At 36.1% G+C, this 21,687-nt stretch overlaps 1 protein-coding gene across 2 annotated transcripts in view; it reads right to left on the bottom strand.

Annotated features, from left to right (window-relative positions):
• The window catches only part of LOC128894563 (dipeptidase 1-like), a 756,062-nt gene that overhangs the window by 5,619 nt on the left and 728,756 nt on the right, over window positions 1-21,687 (bottom strand). Inside the window, exons 3-8 of one of the 2 annotated variants that reach the window (XM_054156396.1) lie at window positions 13,703-14,032; window positions 10,013-10,145; window positions 7,150-7,338; window positions 5,793-5,995; window positions 2,840-3,000; window positions 208-337 (exon numbers count right to left, since the gene is read on the bottom strand). In XM_054156396.1, the coding sequence (XP_054012371.1) occupies window positions 208-337; window positions 2,840-3,000; window positions 5,793-5,995; window positions 7,150-7,338; window positions 10,013-10,145; window positions 13,703-14,032 (1,146 nt within the window). The remainder of the gene's footprint in view (window positions 1-207; window positions 338-2,839; window positions 3,001-5,792; window positions 5,996-7,149; window positions 7,339-10,012; window positions 10,146-13,702; window positions 14,033-21,687) is intronic. The other variant, XM_054156397.1, reaches the window with a different exon arrangement.

Here is a 21,687-nt window from a genome sequence, read left to right as displayed (position 1 = left end):
ACAGAAGAACTTCTCTCCTCAAAGATTGTTCTCTTTCTTAGAAGTGAACAGAGCTTTCAGAAATTGTTCCAGAATTCAATTTAGCATTCCATCTATAGAGAACAATTTTTCAGTTCGAATTATTTATTTGCAGAGAGCAGTTCCGCCACTTGTGGAATACTATAATGGTGTATAGAGGTTTGAGGTAAGATTTGAGCAGACCCTAACCTGTCGGAGGACCCTCAGCAAATTCAGACCGGCGACTTTCTTTAAGTCGAGCACGTTCCATTTCCCACTTCGGAGGAGTTCGGCGAACAATTCTGGATACTTCGAGACATCCTCGAGTCCTCGGGGTGTTCTGTCAACAAAATCGATTATATTCTTGTGTCAAGTACAACATCGATTGGGTTTGATAACAATCGGCGTCGAAATAGCTTTTCCCAATGTTGGGTTTCGCGGAACTTGTTGGTTTGCGATACAAAGGTCGCGAAATTGCACGTTGGAGGTTGAAGTTATCGTCTTCCTCTTCCAATTACGAAAATTGGTTGTAATTGAAGTAATAGTTGAATTGATAGCAATGTATATTTTTTGAAAGTATTTATTAAATGTTTTACGAATTTTGGAAGTAGCTATTTCCAGTATATAAATTATCCATACATATACATATGTAAACTAATATACATATAAGACTATACTGCACATACTTAATGTAATTACTGCAAATTTGATACATTTATGATCATTATATATCATAATATCGTTATAATAATTGTAGAATATATTTAAAATACGTTATGTATATTTTATGTATGTTTTCTTTACATTTGTACATTATAAATGCATAAAATCCGCAGTCTAGTAATTTTACCTAAATAAGTACGTTAATTCATTATATGAATAACAAACAGTGCATGAGGATTGCTTCGATAATTTTTTACTTTACTTTAATTTTTTTTAATAGACTGTCTTGTATAGCCAATACTTTTGGAGATTGGATCAAAAAACTGAAACCTTGCAGGATAGTTTCACTTCTTGCACTTCATTTAATTCAATAATTAACAGGCCAAACCTTAATTTTATTCACATTCGATAAGAAAATGAAAATTGCAATTGTATTAGGTTGTCCCGAAGGTTTTTTTCGCGAGTTGCACTCAATTATTTTATGTGGTCGTGTTTATATAAATAGACAATCTAATTTCATAGATATTCATGTTGTATCAGTAATGGAGCAAAATGAATCGTGCACAATTCAGTAATGTAACATAAAACATAAACTATTGTGCATGCATTACTTATTAATAAAGCGAAAGAAACTTTTGGGACAACCTAATGCATAGAAAAATAAATCATATAAAATATCGTGCATAAAAGAGTTCTTCAAAAGGCTCCTTAAAATTCTGATGTGTAATAAAATACGAATGGTATAGAATGTATCATACAGTCCTTTTTGGAGAAACCTTTATATAACCTTTACAAAGAATTTTCATAGAAAATACACGCAGTCGTTACGCATAAAATAATTAACGTTCTTCATAATCATAGAATATTTCAGACGTTCTTAAATTTTTACTTGAGACGTAAATGGATTGAAAGCCCAGAATAAAAACCTTCCAAGTGTCTATCGAGTTACCCGCCAAGCGAATAAATAAAAAATATTTAAGATCGTATAATTAGATTTACAGGGCCATTAATTTCCCGTTCGCCGCTTTACAATAACTTGTATAGACGCGATAAATTACGCGATGCGACCAGTAAATTCGGTCCACAGGAAGGTGTACGCCGCTCCCTGTGCAACGATAAATCTTTTCGACTAACTCTGTCACCACGAAAAGGTTAATTAGAGCATATACCGTTAATTAAACTTACAACTCAAATTTGGCACCGAATCGTAATGTCTCGCATTCGGTTGCTGAAATAAGTTCGCGTTATCGACTCGACGGCAGCTATTGAATTTCGGTCTCGAAACACGAAGTACGGATTAAGGATGTTCGAAACTATTTCCAATAATTCATTTCAAAGGAGAGTAAAAATAATATTAAATTTAATGGAATTGTCTAATTTGAATTTAAAGTGAAGTACATTTGTGGCTTCTTTACTTACCGGAAGTTATTGTAATGAAGGAACATTTTTAGGAGAATTTTGATTTGAGGAAAAATGTAATGTTTGTAGAATGTTCATTTTAAGATCAAACTATAATACATTTTGAACTGTAGTCTTTATTTTCATTCTGTTATGTATTCGTTATTTGCTTACATTTGAAAGCATGTTTTGAAATTAACCTAGCAGAGAGTTCAATTTTAGATGAAAAAGTTAGAATTTCTCTGTATAATTTCATTAAATCCTGTTGCAGAGATTTTTTTTTATATTCATTTGTTCCTCGAGATAGTGTAAATAATAATAATAAAAAGTAGCAGTTTTACAATTCTTCAAAGCTTAAGCTATCTTTGAGGTGTCTTATTTCTTATTCTTTAAGTCTTCCCTTTTTTCACGTATCTAAGGTAATTAACCACTCATCTATTTCTCAAGAATAGTGCAAATAATAAAAAGTAGTAGCCTTATAATTCTTCGAAATCTAAGAAATGACGTCTTATCAATAACTTAGGTGCCTTAGCTACCTCTGAGGTGTATTACTCCCTTTAACAAAGTCTTCCCCTTATTCACACATCTACGGTAATTAATAACTCAGGCACAAAGCCTCAAATGTTATTTTATCGTACTCTATTTTCGTCTTATCTCGACCTATGCAATCGCCCCTTAAAGTATGGATATCCATTAGTAAGTAAACACCTCGTATATATACGGAGGAACGAATAGAAAGGGGAACGCAAGTTGATCGATCATTTCTATATTTTGCACGTACTTGTTGATCCCATCGAAGTCGCCACCCACGCCGATGTGGTCCACGCCAATTAGGTTCCTAATGTAGTAAATATGCTCGGCGACGTCGGAGACGGTTGCCTGTGAGCCACATTTCACGAAGTAGTTATAAAATGTCACCATCACCAGACCACCGTTAGCAGCCTGTAAATCAGCAATGACACATTCTTCTTATTGTGCTGAACAAAATAACGATAATACTTCCTGCTCGGTTTAATCAAGTTTTTGGCGAGGGAAAAAGTAAGATTTATTTTTAACGAACTTCATGAAGTTGGCGAAGTAGAGATTTACAGTGATTCTTAAGTACAAGTTAATCGTTAGACTCAATGAAGCTTATTACATTAAAGAATCAAGATAATTATTTTTATTCTCACAGACTTTAAACTAGAGTTAATACAAGTTGAAACTTCGTTATTAAACAGCAATAAGGACTAAATTACATAATTATTATCTATATCCACGCAAGCTTCTTTTCTTAATTTAAGGTGTCACGAATTGATTTACTTGTATTGTTGGTTCTAAAAAGATTCTCGAAAAAATGTATAAAAGAAATTAAGAAAAATAAGAAAAGCCCTCGATAGCACTTAGACAAATTAATATATTACTAAAAAATGCTTGTGGTTTGGATTTCAGATAATTCAGCTCTGAGATAGAGTGATCATCGCGGAATATTCGCGTAAAAAACTAAAAAGTTGTAAGTTTGTTAATTTAAGGAATTTTTACATACAAAAATTGCGACACATGTATTAAGAAATGTTCATGTATCAAATATCCTAAATCCTATGACCAGAAATTTCTTCGTTAGTCCCAGAAAAATTCATAAATATCCCCCTTAAATTGTGGTTTCTTTTACTTCTCTCACATAGATTATCGAATTCGACTTTGATTTTATTTTCTCTATGGACTGAACTCTGTAAAAGGACTGAGCATAATTCACCGCTGCTGTAATTTACAGCCTGTAAATAAAGTAATGGTGTATTTGCCGTTCGATGTACACCCTTGCGATCCTCTTAAATAGCTTTTCCACTCAGTGGCGACCACGCTGGTGGATGTTAATATTTCACGTTCGCGAATAGTATAGAGCAGAAACCCGTCGATGGTAATATCGCGCTAGGATGATTGATGAAAAAGGCAATCAGCTTTCGTCCGTTCGAAGCCTCAGACGTTAATCGCATCTCCTGTTCACTGCCAGTGTCTGACCACAAGCTACTGCGGCACGTTCTTCGACCTATTCTACTGCAATGTTCTCGCCTAACCGCAGTTCGTCTCGATCGGGCGCCGCGCCGTGTCGTTTTTCGAATGCTGTTTCCGACAGTTGCGTGCTGTTTTCCTTAAACGACTACTCTGCAAACGAATTCAGAGCTGAATATTCTCTAAACGACCTAATGGATGTGGATTCCATCACTTATGTGATATAACATGAGGATTAAAAATTGCGGAAATCGTCTTTACATTTTAAGTGGAATAATAACGCTATAATAGAGTGAAAAGTGTTCATCGTGACCCATGGATAAATTATATAAATAATGTGAATTGTACAAAAACAAAATTGATACATGAAGATATTAACATCCTATTATCCTTCATCAGGATCGAGGATTTTAATTATTTTTGTCCCCATCATTCGTAAGTGTCTGATGATTGACTATCAGAGATCGTCTGAAATGATTTTATAATGTTGTATAAACATTTCTGACGATCGGAAAGAAAATAAAATGCAAATAAATTGAAACAGATAGAACGAAAATAAGTAACGCGCTACAAAATGAAGCTGCACTATTTTCGGTATACTTTGAATAAAATACTATTTCAAGATCGTATTCGCATTAAATTAATTAATTATTTCTCCTTAAGTAATATTCTACCCAATTCTTCATCACTGTTTGGTGTAGCTTGTTTCTATTGTCGCGCTTAATGAAACATATTTGCAATTTCCCGTGTAGGGAGAAACGTTCGAGAAAGACTCGCGTCAAGCTGAAAGGAAAAGCGTGGGGACCAACGCTTTTCCTCCGACTGTCGTTCCTCTTCCTCTCTGGAGGATAGATAATTATCTCGGCTCGGCAGCTGAGCTTTCAACGCCTCGAAACATTTACCACCGACGATTCCTTTCTATTGTCGAGTTTTGTGCCCCATTATACAGATCCCCCTGGTCCCGCCCCCGCCCCCACCTCCCCCCGTAGTTAAAAGACAAATTAGTAAGGCGCGAAATCGAGAGATCTATCTGGTCCTGTCTCTCCAAGCATTTCTTCTATGGAACTATTTTATTGGCTCTCTTCATTGAAGCATCGGTTTTCGTTCAATCAGGCCAGAGTTCACGGAACAACCTAACGGAATAATTTACTAAAGGGATCAATTCAAACTACGTGATCTATTTTAATAATGTTCATAATAATGGATCAATTCAAACCATTGTATCGTTTTAACCTCCCGAGGGACGAATTTTAAATGTATTCTTTTTGTTATGCTGTCTTACTTCGATATAACTACATTTTTTAACTCTGAAAGGTATCGTGATCGAATGTAACGATCATTTTTATATAAAAGCAAACGTACTCATATGTGACAGTAACTCCCAAGATGTTAAAATGGAAAATTAACCATGGTGCTTGGTTAATGAACTGTACGGTCATTAGTCTGTATACATAAATACTATTTTAATCCTGATTAATTTAGGATATAATGTTGGTTTGTAATGTTGCAGTATAGGGGAACAATGACAAGCAATAATTAGTAGTAATAGTATAAAAAATAATGGAACTATTTTAAATAGTAAATAAAACATAGCATTATAATTGAAAGTAAAGTAATCCAATCACAAAATCTATATCCTTATTTGTTTGAAACCTTTCAAAGGAGTCAGGTAACTTCATTTTTGAAGAAGTTAAATTAAAGTTGAATAGAGTGTATTTGTATTTGTATTTGTATTTGTAACGTACCAGCTGCTTTAGAATGTCGTCGGGAACATTTCTCGAGGAGTTGCAAATGGCAAAGGCCGAGGAGTGAGAAAAAATGAGGGGCGCTCTGCTGGCCTTTAAAGCGTCCCTCATGGTAGCCCTCGCTGTGTGACTAAGGTCTATCAGCATTCCGAGCCTATTCATTTCCTGGACCACAGCTTTACCGAACTCCGTCAGACCACCTTCTGAAACAAAAGGTGATACTTGCTTTTGCGTTCTTCCGCCCCCTATTCACCGCCGAAACGTTCACCCGTTTTTCAGCACAATAAAGATCGGGATTTCTTAACGACCTCGAACGTTCACGGGGCAGCGGCTTCGGAAGTTTATTTCGTCTATGGTCTATCGAGGTTGCAGAGCGCGATATCAAACGAGGTACTCGAAACGGCTAGAGGAACTGCTTCATTTTTAACGACCGAATCGTTTCGAATAGGAGCGTATAATTCGGAGCAGGGATTTCCCAAAAATATAATAATAATGCAAATGCAACAATATTCTCCATTTATTGAATATATGTATATATGAACGTATTAGATGTTGAATTAATTATGTATAGACTATATACATATCGAATATGTTCTCGAAGCTCCGATTTTTCTAAAATGTAACAATTAACTTTTCCATTGATTGAATATATGTAAATATGAACGTATTACATAATAAACCAATTATATACACAATATGTAGGCACATATTGCCTCCAGGAACTGTTGCTGTGTTTAATTGTAGCAATCTCGAGATACACGAGCTATAGGGCAGTCATTGAGTCAGTGGGGATGCCAGAGGATTATGGAGAGAGGTTTATAAGCAAAGTAATGTAAAACCAGAATTAAATGAATATAAAGAACAAACAAATGTAAGACTGGTATTACATCAGATGTTACAGTCAAATTATACGATTTTGTACCCCTATAAATAAAATTCGCTCGGTATGTATATAATTTTTTTTAAAAGTGTAGTAATATAATTTTCCATCAATTGAATCTATGTTTTTTTACTGTTTGAATTAAAATACATGAAATTGAAATATGTATATTCGTTCTTTGGTTCATTTGAGTAAAAATTTTAGAACTTGTGTTGAATGGACAATTTGGAGAGTAAACACGATTTATATTCGTTGTTAGCGAATGTGTGTACGTGGAGTTTATTTATGAAGTAAAAACGAAATTTATATGTTTTGTTACGAAAATCAACCACGTATAACACTGATTTATAGGACTCATCGTTACAGAATGGCGCCCAAAGTAGAGCCAAGCGTTGGCTGGACATTAGCGTTACAAAGTTTCTTTCTCGAGGTCGTTAGTATGTAAAAATGGTAATTTTATCGTTTCACGATACTCACTGTCCTCATTTCCGTCCTCCACCGACGAACTTTTCGCCCATGGTGTGTTACAAGTGTGCGTGAGCGTGAGGTACCGTACACCCAAGTGATACAGTGTCCTTAAAACGGCTAAACTACTTCCTAGGCTATGTCCACCCTCCACCCCGATCAGGGAAGCTATCCTGCCCCTTCCATGAGCCTCCAGGATCTCTGAAAGTCAAGCATCAGTCATTTACAAATAATTGAGTGAAAGATATTTAAAATCTTCGGAAGCATACCGTGTCAAATATAAAGCTTTGAAATTTTAAACAAATATTTAGAAAAATATTTTAGATAGTCACGTTAAATTTTAAGGAGTCACTTTGTTTTTAAGATTGAAAATCTCTTTATTTTCGAACAGTCGAGATTCATGACCCGTTATATGGTGAAAAATGTTGCGAGGGAATGAAATGGGTGGTTAGTAACACAATAAATATGTCCCGTGGCACAGCTTGAAAAGTGGAGGGGAAATGCGATGAAAATAGAGAAGGACAGCGAATAAAGAACAGGACGCACAGTGTGATATTTCAGTGATCTAGGGACAAAACTTATGTGGTCTAATATTTCGGTAACTGTTAGGTCGCCCACACACGAAGCTACTCAAAAGAAACGTAATTGGTTGATTAAAATCACAAACTTGTTACTTCTTGGTTAGTAATGATTTAGAACATTTTTAGAAAAACCATCTATCGCTGTCCGCGCGGTGTAATATTACAGCAAAATCATATTCTCGATCATTGCTTGAACAAATACTGTTAATAATTAATGTAACTATTGTCAGAAATTAAATTTTAGTTATTCCAGTTAACAGATATAACGATATAGAAAAATTTCTTACGATTACTGTGTGAATACTTACTTTGAATACTTACTTTGAAACGTGATTGTTTTTAATATTTAATCGAGAACTGAATGTTACACTATCATATGCATTGTAAATATTCAATTAATTCGGAGATGTACATATTTAATGCATTTGAAAGTTTCAGATTATTACACCAATGTTTTTCGAAAAAGTAGTATTTCCGAACATGACAAGTTGAGAAAAAGTAATCGCAAGATATTTTTCTATATTATAATGTCTATTAATTGGAAGAACTAAATACTAATTTTTGACAATAGTTAAATTAATTATTAACAAGACTTATTATTTAAACAATCATGGGGAATATGATTATGCTGTGGTATTAATGTTTCGTAAATTCTTTTGTGGATGGATCCAACGAGCCTTCGAATCGACATGTCACGACATGTCACGCGGTTGTTGTTCGCTCTTCCCCTTCTCTACTTCGAGACGCACAAGCGAGCCACTACCCTCGACCGATACAGGTATACGAGGGGTGAGAGCTCATTCTTCGACGATCCATCGGTCGATATGGATCTCGCGATCGCGCGTCCGCGTCTCGCGTCCCTCCTACCTTTGCTTGTGTAGTTTTCCTTAGTTATCGTAGTTTGGTATTGGTTGTGGGTATCTTAGTTTGGTTTGGTTAGTTTTAAGGCACGCGTGTACGAGTGTCTTTCCTCTGCCAAATAATTAGTAATCATTTGTTCAATTATTTTGTTTGTTCGTAAGTCCACACTGGACTCGCAACTCCGTTCTCCATTTCGGTCACTATTACTTCATGTCATAAGTGAAGTGATCAACTGTGTAACTGGACAGAAAGGTCGGTTGCCGTCCTCCTGGTGGATCTGTACTCGAGAGGAAGACAATCGGCTCCTCCGGATCGGTTCTCTACTCCCTGTATCCCGTCTGGTGTAGTCCAGGCTCCCGGCGCAGTGCAGTAAGTCCAAAGCGCAGTGAGACGGGTGCAAGTCGGGTCCGTCGTGGCTCCCAGATGGGTGCAGGGTGTGGAGGACTGGTTCGGAGGCGTCGGTCGTCTTCCTCTCGAGTCCAGATCCAACAAGAAGAAACGGGACTGACTCAGTAAGTCCAGTTTCATGGTCGCGTCGTGTCGCGATTTCCATTTAGCTTCCATTTAGTTGAAATAATTATTTGGCAGAGTCAGACTTAGACTTTGGAAATCGAAGGGAATTTTGTTTTCCATTGATTTCCATCGTTTTGTACTTAGTATTAAGCTCGTCGACTCTATCTAGAGTATGCATCTATGCGTGTATACTCTATGTAGAGGGAGATCGAAGGAAGTTTAATTCCTTCTATCTCCGGGTCTCCAGTTGCAGCAACCTCCACGTGGTGAGACCTGGTAATCGCTATTATTCGGGACGAAGTATTGTTCGTCACGAATAATATCGAGCTAATGGCTGCGAACTGGTAATAAGATATTTAGATATCAAAAGTGGAAAGTGAAAAAGTGGAAAGTGGAAAAGTGCAAAGTGAAATGTGCAAAGTGAAAAAGTGTCAAGTGTCAAGTGTCAAGTGTCAAGTGCAAAGTGGAGAAGTGCAAAGTGAAGAAGTGCAAAGTGAAATGTGCAAAGTGAAAAAGTGTCAAGTCTCAAGTGTAAAGTGTGGGAATGGTTTCTGTTATTATTCCACTAATAGGATCGACGGGATCCGTTTCGTCCAAGGATCGGCTATCTTTTAATCGCCCCAAAACGTTGCACTGGAACGAAATTCATCGTAACGGAGCTCCAGGAAAATTTTATTTACGGCCTCGTTGTTTCGTTGAATCGGGAAGAGATACGGTCGGCTATCGAACTGGGACCACCGTGTTGCGGTGCGCGAGCAAAGTTTTGCGTTTCAAGCCCGGAATTTACGAGCCCGTGCTTAATGGGAGCTTTTCGGCCGCGCTGTTCCCTCGGCAGAGAAACAGGGGAATAAAAATACCGTTTCCGTGTCGCGCTCGCCGCGCGCAGCGGCTCGTTTCGGATAATCGTGAAAGATACCCACCCCTTGAAGATGCAGCAAACTGCATGTGTTGCGAGTACTTCTCTATGAGCCTCTTAATGAGGTCCACCTGCTCCAAAGTCAGCTGGACCGCGTTGAGATGCTGAGACTCGCACGGCACGTAGGCAGCCCAAAACTGTGAACAAAGTGTTCGCGATTAGTTGTCGGTTAATTACGGATCATACTATTAGTTCGTGCCTCTTATTGTTCTTTTATTTCCATTATATTTAATCATATCGTTGATTATCGTTTGCATCTATTTTTTATATTCATTATAGTATGTTATAGTTTTTTTTTTATTAATTATAAACACAATTCAAAACAGGTAATTATAGGACGATTTAATAATAAATGGATTGCAGATATGTGTGCATTTATGAGGAGTATAAATACATCAAAATATACAAGAATGTGTACAAATTCATAAATATATAAAATATATAAAATACAATATATATTTTAATTTAAGATTCTGTTCTTCATTTGTGTATATAAAGATATGAATTTGCATAAACATCCGTAATCTAATAATAAGTCATGTATGGAACAAGTATATCACGCGGATATTTCCGTAGGGTCCAGTTTTTCTTTCTTTGGGTCTCCATTGGTAAATAATTTGGTGTCCAGATTGAGATCAAAACTGTTGATGAGCTTGAAGCTTTATCTTAAGTGAGAATACACAAAAGTGATACAAGGGAAAGTTTTTTTGTTTATGTGGTCCTTTTGTACGTTTGAGAGATCAGTGATCTTCTTTATGTTACGAAACAGAAATACACCTTTATAATAAAAAAACAGAAAATAGATAAAAAAAAAAATAAAAAAAAAATACTAAAAGACACTTCTTTTCTTACGCATAAAAATAGATTCTTGAATTCATGAAATACATGTAAATTTCTTCAATTTGTGAGGAAACTTTATGGGCCACACTTGCGTTATTATAACTCTGATATTACTTTGAAAAATGGAAAGTACAACTTTCCGAGAACCAAGTTCTTCGATTTTTCGAATTTGTCGTTATCGTAGTGCCAGGATGGAGAACTCGGGTCCTCCGCGAGGGTTGCTCGAGGATCAAAGCAGAGAGAACCGCCCAGAACACGTTCAAATTGCATGCGCCTCCAATTTGTTTACGCTTTACAACAATAGCTCGCCTCGACTCCGTGAACTTCGTGGGAAGCTCTCTCGGCACTTCAAAACTCGGGATCTTCCCTCGCCAATCCAATATTCGCTACTCGAAGCCCCGTTTCGGATCTTCGTTCCATTTCAGGGCCAACCCGAGCGAACGGAGTATCACGAAGAGCTCGTAATATTAGGAGAGATAACGGGGCGTCGGCGTCGGGATGACACAGAAAACGTTTCCTTTCTTTAGAAAAGGGGGCCGTGTTGTGCACAGAAGTGAAGCAGAAATCGCTGTACCAGTGGTTCTTAACCTTTTTTAGTTCACGCCACAGTTCGAAAGAAGATTAGCGGGATAATTTAGAGAGAAAAAAAGAGTTGGCACAGTTTCTTCGTTATCAATTGTTATGATAGTAGTAATAAATTAACGAAGACCAGATTAACGAGGAAATTTAATGATGTTTCGATTGTAACTGTTGTAACACCTTCTGGTTCTTTGGAAATCCAAAGTAACTAATGTTGAAGATAGATCTCTAATATAAAATGATGAAAATTATGGAATATGCATAAAGAGAAAAGAGAAATTCCTTTTATTCCGAATTGTTATGATGGTAAAAATAAATTAATGGAAGCCAGATTAACGAGGGAATTTAATGATGTTTTGATTGTAACTGTTGTAACACCTTCTGGTTCTATGGATATCAAAACTAACGTCGGAGAAGAATCCTTAATACAAAATAATGCAAATCATGAAATTAAAAGAATAATAATAATAATAATTTTGTTTAACTTGTGATTGCAATCAGGTTTTCACAAACAAAAACGTTCTTTCATTGTTTTCGACTGTAACTACTTCCAGTTCTGATACCAATTTCCATTATTCCATGGTAAGTACTATGTTGTCCTAAACCTTTCCTTCGTGACTTACATTCAATTATTTTATGTGGCAGAGTTTATATAAGTAGACAACCTCGTTTCTTAGATACTGATGTTACATTAGTAATGGAGCAAAATGGATCAAAACACAATTCAATAATATAGTATGAAACAGAATATATTGTGTACGTATCACTCATTAATAAAACGAAAGAATCTTTTGGGACAACCTAATACATTTGCGCGTAGGACGTGGCACGAAATTTACGATAGCGGAACAGACAGTCTCGCCGCGAAATCGATATGGAAGATTAATGAAGTTATCGAGCATTTCCAGTAGATTAAAACTGAAGGGTGCGCGGTAAGGGGCCCGTTCCTCTATGCTTTTTATGATAACACCTTTCTCGTTTCGCACTTAATCTGCACGCGTGGCATGCGGGGAAGGTTCGAAAGGCTCTTCGCAGCCGAGCTAGCTTCGAGAAATTGCGCGGCGCCGCAAAGAAGTCCCAAATTAATTACACCGTTCCTTCTACTTGGCTAAATAAAAAAGCTAAGTGAATTTCATGGGTGGCGGGTCTCGCTCGGCAGTTTCGTTATTTTGCTCTTTACCTTACGTTCCACGTAATTTCTCAACTTTCGTGTGAAATATGCGCGAACGTGCCATGAAAATATCTCAACTTTAATTTTCCTTAACCCGAGCGTGTTACGTAGAGGTACGCGATCGTGGGCATAAATAAGCGCGTGTACGTGTGCATGCGCGTAGATAGGGTGCTCGAAAAATAACTGGTAGAATTTTGTACGGTTCATTAAGATTAGATGAAATGAATAATTGTGATGAAATAATTTGCTCCATAATTGGTAAAAATGTTTCCTCCGTTACTTTTCTGATTTATTCTTGATTGGTATTATTCTATCGATGTTATTTCATTGGGGTTTTAACAACATTTTTGTTTTTATGTACTAAAAATTTTAGAAATGACTATAGACATAGACATTGAAATTTCACTTAATTGTACACAATTATCGAGGCTTTTATTTATGTAACTAGTCTTCCATTCTCACCTCCTCTATTTATTTGATAATATTCTGACCTTCTTGATTAAATTACCATATCTTTTGCCAAGTCTAAAGAGGATACTTGATCGATATTATTTCATTGGGATTTCAACAATATTTTTGTTTTTATCTACTAAAGATTTTAGAAATGACTATGGACATAGACATGGAAATTTACTTAATTGTACGTGATTATCGAGACATTTATTTACAAAGCTAATCTTTGAATCTCTCTACTCCTCTATTTACATGCTAATTTCTTGATTAAATTACTAAAATTTATATATTTTATCTACTTGTAAATACAATTCATAAAATGATGGTCAAAAATGTTGATGATTGCTTGATTAAATTTAGTTAAAATCTAAATTACAATGGAATGTTCACCCTAGAAATGGTATAATAAAGCGTGTAGGATTGAAACTGTGTTAAACAATGTAATTTAATGCAATTGTACGTGTTCAGTACGTTATCAAACGCTTTCCAAAGGTTTCAGGTCGCTGGAACACCGTTGGTGCTCATGAAATGAGGGTCGAAAATGTTGAAGATTGCTTGATTAAATTTAGTTAAAATCTAAATTACAATGAAATGTTCACCCTAGAAATGGTATAATGAAGCGTGTAGGGATTAATGTAAAGAGATACGTACCTGACCCCCAACCATGCCCTGGCGAAGTCTAACCAGGTCGGTCTGACTCCACGCGCTCTTGCTCCAGGGCGCGACCTGTCGTAGATCCTTGTCGAAGTCGAACTCAGCCAGCTGGTTGTGGACGAAGTTTCTAATGTTCCAGGGTAGGTCATTGTGCCCGTCGATCAAAGGCACCTCGGAAAGAACCTGTCGCACGGTCTCCAACCTTTCCCTCGGCGACGTCAGGTGTGCAGTCTCGCCATCGACTGGTCGTGGCCCAACTTTGCCAACCCAGCATCCAATTGACAGTATGATCACGCTTGCTATCCAGACACCGCTCTGACCGCCACACTGTAACATCGTTCGATCGTTCACGGTTAGTCGACAATTATCGATGAACGATATCGTTTGCAACGATGAAGATAAATAGAGGTGGATTATGTTTTTGGAGAGTTGTTAGACGTCAAATGGTGAGTTAGAATTATGTGCAAGGGAAGAATTTGTATCGAGATCATTTGTGCTGAGATCTCTATTTAGCTTCACCTCTCATAGTTAAAATAATCAATCGCAATCGAAGGGAATATTATTTTCCTTTGATTTCCATGGTTTCGTACTTAGTATTAAGCTTCTATCTCCCTCGCGGGTCTCCAATCACAGTATAGCCCTCGTGACGAGACGTGGTAACCGATATTATTCACGACAAACAATCTTCCGTCGCGAGTAATATCGAGCTAATCTCTGCGAACTTGTAATAAGATTTTTAGATTCATGAATGAAAGCTACATTATAAGATTATAGTAAGAAAAAGATATTGTTCTTTGTGTACTATCATGGCCATTCAGCGAAGTCGGACACTGAATGGACCAGCATCTCAAATTTTGTTCAAATTTAAGCAGTGATGGGCAAAACCCTAGGCTTCGAATAAATCTGAAGTTTGCCGATGTGTTTCTCTCGTTTCCTTCTTTGGAAAATGTTCAACAGAAGAAACGAGACAAACACATCGGCAAACTTCAGATTTATTCGAAGCCTAGGGTTTTGCCCATCACTGAATTTAAGGATCTTGTAGTCTTTTGCATAAGTCTTTACTTGAGTATCACGCAACGTACGGCTCGTATCTCGTATGCACGTCGTCGTTAAAAAGTTAAATTTATAATCGAGAATTGAGAAGGTTGGGCAATTTAACGTAACAAAATGGCGAGTAAATATTATTACTTCAACTCCTGTTATAAATGATTTAATATAAACGTAACAGTTCTCATCGTTTATTACATTTGCAAGCTTCACTGACAAACTAGAGGTTCGAAACGCGAGATACTTTCTCGGACATCGTGATATTACACACGAAGAGGCTCCATGTATCGCAATTATCCATTTCGCGTTAATTCTTGGATGTCGACTGCATTCTCCGCTGATGCCGTTCCAAAGGGAGCTACGAAGTCGGACGAGCAGCCGAAGCTTTGACGCTCCAGTCCAGAAATAATTTACTGTTTCGTCCTGTGAGTTGCAAATGTCGCCGGTGTACGGGCGACTGACATCGCAACTGGGGATGGCTACTGAATAGTTTATGATCACCGTCAAAGGAGAGCAGTGAATTCCTTTCTGGGAACGGTTGTTCTGCGAAGCCGATCAAAGCGTGTCGAAAGCCAGCGACGAAAATGGGATCATTTTATTTCCGTTCTGATTATCTTCGCCTTCTCGCAGTCGTTTCTTAGAGGATACATTTAAAAGGGAAGTTCGGCGATTGTCAAACGCCGAAAAATTTGAATTTCTGCAGATGTAAAGTTCACGGGGACCTAGTCACAGCGCCCCTTACCATTTTGGTCCAAATTCGGTTTCGAGGGTAAAAAAATCCCTCCGAAATAGGAAATTCTGATTATTCGTTTCTTAGAGGATACATTTAAAAGGGAAGTTTGGCAATTGTCATTAAAATTTGAATTTCTGCAGATGTAAAGTTCACAGGGACCTAGTCACAGCGCCCCTTTCCATTTTGGCCCAAATTGGGTTTCGAGGGTAAAACATCCCTCCGTTTGAATGCGTACAAGGTATTGAAAAAGTTTTGAATACAAAATTTAATGGTTTGTGACATTCTATAACACGGTAGTAAAAAATAAAAAAAAAAATTGATTTTCAATATTTCCGCCATCATCAATCTTTTTCATCACCTGCTGCATTAAAATTGTATTTGGAATTTTGTAAACGTTTTTATACTGTACAATTTTCGCCCAATCAAGTTTGTTCCATCTGTTACCAAATTCGAGTTTCTGTGCAATTACGTATCCTGTAAAATTTGAAAAATTGATAACTCTTGATTGGATAAACGGACATCAATTATCAAAACGTGAAACTGCGTGTTTTTAAGCGAAGAAGTTTTAAAATGTTTCTTTATAGAATTATCGAAAAAGTCTATCTTTTAGATTTATTTGTCGGAAAAATACGTAAAAGTGCTTAATCTTCAAAAATTCGTAGCTCTCTCATTAATGAATATTTTAAATTTAAAATTTTTTTTGTTGCACATGGAATCTTACAAAAAAAGAACAGAAAATTTTCCTCTAAAGTGAAAACCCATATTTAAAAAAACGAAGAATGAGTTTTTGAAGAATTCTCAAGGGGATAATGCCTCGTCGATTTTGATCGAAATCGAATTTTGTATAAACGAGATTCATCTAATCGTAGATCAGAGAAAGTTCAAATCTGTTAAAAGGCGATCAATGGTTTAATGTTATCGACTGTGTTATTTAATGAAAACGTATGTATGTATGTAGAGTAAGAACATTGTCTCAAACGGTGTGTTTCTCGATTTTGTTTGTTTATATTTCTTTCATATTTAACCGAACCTTGCTCACCGTCTGTATGGCTGCCGGAATGGAACCTCGTACATTGTTCTCATAGCCACGTTTCTCGTATATTGGGTACATTGCCTATAGTATAATTTGTCGTACAAACAAACTCTGTTGAATAAAATCAAAGAAACTTCTCGCCTGTATCTGAAACAATCATAATAAAAAAAATTCGAAACACACACATCACGTGTTCTGCTGCCTCAATTACATTGTCGTACTCGCGTTCAAGTTCGTTGAATGAGATTACGGTCGATGGCAATTCGTCAGAGGGCCGACGGATCGGTTCCAGCGATGTGATTGATCGGTTGACAAGTTGATTAAAATAGAAAATCAGCTGTCGGACTCGCTCCGAGAAGACAAACTTCTCCTCTAATGCAACCTTCCCCGGGGAAAATCCGTCGAATCAAATCGACGAATCAAACGGCAATTTGTACGTGGAAGGGTGGTGCTCTCACTGACGTACCTTTCACACGTGAACGTCCATTAACGGATTCTTTCAGTGGGGCTTTCGACCGTTTTCCTTGGGCACAACGAACCTTCGATCTGTCGAATTACCTGAAAAGGTAAACCTCGAAGAAACGCGTGCTCCCAGCGTCTGGAAATCTCCACTCGAGAACAACGTGTAAATAAAGATTGAGTAGGATCAGTGCTTTGAAGGAATATTTTCGTCTCTTTTGTATACGAAGCCTTTGTATCGGAGCATCGATTTCAGTAGGAATTTAGAAAACGGTACGTTTTGTCTTTGGGGAAATTGTGTATAAAATATAAAGGGTGATTTTTATACTTTTATTAAGTTAGGTGGTTGTAAAGATAGTGGTTACGGATTTACTTTTGAGTGGTTGATTTAGTTTCGTAGTTTTTGGTGAAATGGAAATTCGTGCGTTATGTGCGCTCGTAATATTTCGATATTGTATTTTAGATGGCATACGATATTTGGGAACGGAACTTATTGGGACAGTCTTGGGAAATTAGTAATAATAATTCGTTGTTACTAGTACAAAGTTCTTCTCCAAGAATAAATACGATGTATTCAAAATGGAATATCTCCACTTTAGTAGCCTAATTCCACCTATTACATTCGAAATTTAATGGTTTACATTTTGCAAACAAATTTACGTCAAGATTTAAATTATTATAAATAGGAGTAAAATAAATGAACCAAAATTTATTTAAAGTTGAGTCGTTCATTATACAAATCGATTAAATCGATAAAACAAAAAGTTGAGAAATTTAATAAAATAATGTACATTGTTTTTTAAAATTCCCTTTATAATATAGATTCAGGCAAATATTGCAGAATGCATAAATACAGATGTAGCTTTTACCTAATGGCACATAAGATTAATAAGAAAGAATAGTCCAACAAATAATCATCAGTAATGTTACAATTTTTGTGTGACTGGTAAAGTTAATCAATTTATGAACGGCTCAAATGATAATAAAATTTAAAAAAATGATTAGATGGCCCTCGTGAAAGGATAATAAAACAAATAAACCAATTACTTAAAATTCCTAACAAAATTTGAAGACCGTTAACAAATATCATCGGTAATATTACAATTTTTGTGTGACTGGTAAAGTTAATCAATTTATGGACGGCTCAAATGATAATAAAATTTAAAAAAATGATTAGATGGCCCTCGTGAAAGGAAAATAAAACAAATAAACCAATTACTTGAAATTCCTAACAAAATTTGAAGACCTTAAAAGTCTTCCCTGTATCTGTTGGTCGCTACTAAGTAAATAGAAAGAGCTCGAGGAAACTCATCAGTCTGGAAAGGGTGGATCTGGTCGATCTTCTGGTCGATCCGTGGCACGTATCGAAACCGCCGATAGTTTAGCTACAAACGGTCTAAGTCGCAAAAGGCCATTTCTCACCGATGGCAATTTAGATCTCGATCGTTTCTTCGGAGCCCACTTATATCGTTACTTGAAATAAACGCCGGGATTTAATGTGTTCCGCCGAATTTATCACTCCGCTGTTCGGGACAGCTGCTTCGAGATCCGCGAGATGGTGTGGGTTGAAGGGGGTGAGAACGCCGCCGTCATGGCGCAGAGAGAGATATATACATCAGGCCGCGGGGGTGTATTTTTGTTTTACTCTCGAAACGCGCTTTATGTCGGCGTGCACGCGGCAGAACCGTCGCGTACGTTCGGAATTTTGATCAGCCGCCGGTTTTACACGCTTGCTTTTACATATTTCGCTTTTCCAGGCAACGTTTGTCGTTTGGAGGGTTTGCAACGACGTTATCGCGGAGTGTACGTCATCCAAAGAAAGAAGACTGATTCACAGAGTGGTTGTTTCATGCATTTATGGCGCGCGCTACCGTGGAAACGTATGCGATACGTATTTCATAAATTGAGGGCGAAAACCATATTATTATATTAACACTAAATCTACGACGACCGATCAAATGACCGTTTTCAAATTTTAGTATATATTTCTTATACACAATATATACATTATATTCAATTGCTTCATGCATTATTCAATTTAGGCCCACGTAAAATATTGTTGGGTTTAATTTGAAAAAAGTTTCCTTAAGCCTAGCCACTTGTTTTATCACGGTAGAAATAGTTACAAATGAACGTCGGTAGGTTTAGTGGTAATCTGTGTGAAATGAATGGTAATATTACCAAATGTACTCTAAAATATACCTAAAATATTTCCAAAATTTAGAGAAAATTAAGTATATTTGACTTTGCAAAAAAAAAAATCATGAAGAACATTTAATATTTGGCCTCTTAATGTGGATTCCTCCTTTAATGTATCAATGAAGATGTCTGGCTATGCAAAACTACGTTTGAGGTGTTTATTTATGACTGGGTATCCTTTTAGAAGATGATTCTTGGAATTTCATATGTATACCGATGTTCCTTGGGTTTTTAAATATATATTTGTCGTTTGCAAACATTTCTAAGAATATTTTAAATAAATTCCAAGCAGCATCAAATTCCATATAAAATAGTTACATCAATTTATTGCCTATGTTTTTCAATACGAAATTTAAATAAAATTGCATACCATTTTTATGATATTTGCATGATAAGTTTTTCCAAGAATTAACGACTCAGGTACAAAAATAACATGGAAAAACAACTTGATAAACACGAATTTCCTGATTTCTATGCGTTCAAAGAAAACTCGAATATTTGTTTTGTCAAGGAACAAATGATTGCTTGTTTTCTTCGATTCTCTCTTATATTTCTCGCGCGTCAGTAACGTACGATGTCGAACCTACTTGAAACTTTGCGCATAAGCGTGCAAGCACGACTAGCGTTTGACGACAGTTCGTATTTTCCCCCGGCAGAGGTTTCGTGAAAAATATCGTTGGTCGACGGCGAGTTTCGACGAAAATTTTGTAGACTTTGTCTTCAAACTCTAAGCCGTCGAAAATGTTGAAAACGCTGGCGCAGACTTCACAGCGTTGGTAACGGTCAACTCTGAACTAACGTAAATTCCACGGTTAAATGAGGGGCACGCAAACTGCTGAAACGCGAATCTGCTTCATACTCTTTCTCTTTGCTATATAATTTATGTATTAAAGGTGACATCGATGGTAAATTTCGTCACTCTGACGGAAAAGGTTTTTTTTTTTTGTTCAAAAGAAATTTTTTGTTTGAAACTGGTCTGAGATGCAAACTAAAATAGTATACACAATTTTAGAGAAAAGTTAGGCTTCTTTTTGAAACTAGTTTGAAATATGGCAAAAATAGGGGTGTTATTGAATGTCAGATATTGAAATATGAAAAAGATAAATCAGTATTTCTCAAAGTCTCGCTAAAAAAAATGCAAATTATTTTGTAGAACAAAAAATGACCTCTATTTTAATTATTCAGAATCTACATTTATATAATAATATAGAAAAATATGGCTTCCTTTTCGATCCTATTTGAAACATGAATAAATGAAGAAAGTAGTATACTTAATAACTATTAAAATAATAAAATATAATATATATATATATATCAAATTTTTTCCATTCACATAAATACGATTTTTTATAGAATAAACATTTGCCTTTATTAAACTAGTACAGATCGTTGGGAAAGAAAATCATTAGTCCATTTAAAAATATTAGAAGATAAATTATTAATCAAGGTTCTAAGCATCTCTGTTGCACGCCCACGCTCTCACCTTAGCTCCTTCTCTTTCTCGGTTTCATAATATCGCCCGATCCCTTGCAAGCAGCCCCTGAGCATACATTCTTATAAAGCTACATAGGTTCTTTTAAATTTAAACAAGGGCTCACATAAATTCGGCTAAGGAACAGCATACTTAGATTTCATTTTGTCCTAAATCTGTGCTTTAGACCAGCTACAAAATTTCACGATCTCCCACACGGACGCAGTATCGTGCAATTTCTTAAACGGTCTCGGGTATAGGTTTAAGGGAAAAGGGGTAGATCGTTTTTAAGAGGATTAACTTGGTTTTATAGGAACGCGTGTGCGCATGTATTTGTGCCGAGTTTCGCGAAAAGTCAGTACCAGAGGGAAATATTAGAGAACTCGAGAAAAGGGCTCTGTTTTCTAGCCATTATTTTCAGAGTTCACTGCTTCGCACAATAAATACTTTTCTTTCCGATTTTTGTCATTGATATTTTCCAAATAAATATCAAGTCCGAAAACCTTTTATTTGAGAAATTAATATTTGAGGAACTTGAATCATTTTCAATTTTATGGATACGAAAGTCTTGTGGAATATTAAGAATTTCATTTTTATTCAATTTCCATGTACGTAGGTGTTCTGGATATAACATTATCTTTTATGAAATCATGTATTAAACTGTACATAAAACGATGTATAGAATCGTGTGTAAAATTATACAGACAATCATCTCTAAATCATACACAAAATAATCTATTGGATCATTTATGATATGAAAGTGTATATAAAATTGTGTATCAGATTTTATATAGAATCATGTGTAAAATGGTAGACAAAACTGAATACCACAGTAAATCATATGTACAATTATGTATAATATTAAATTGCGCATAAAATAATGTATAAATGTATAACGTAAATGTATAATGTATAAATCATATATGAAATCATGTATAAAATTTTATATAAAATTGCATATCACAATAATTCATATTTAAATATACAAATATAAAATCCAACGTAAACTCACGTATGAAATAATGCACAAAACTGAATTT

The sequence above is a fragment of the Hylaeus anthracinus genome, unplaced genomic scaffold (assembly GCF_026225885.1).
Source record: "Hylaeus anthracinus isolate JK02 unplaced genomic scaffold, UHH_iyHylAnth1.0_haploid 4, whole genome shotgun sequence".
NCBI lineage: Eukaryota > Metazoa > Arthropoda > Insecta > Hymenoptera > Colletidae > Hylaeus > Hylaeus anthracinus.
The sequence above is the reverse complement of the archived record's forward strand: the minus strand, read 5'-3'. Positions and strand labels throughout refer to the sequence as shown.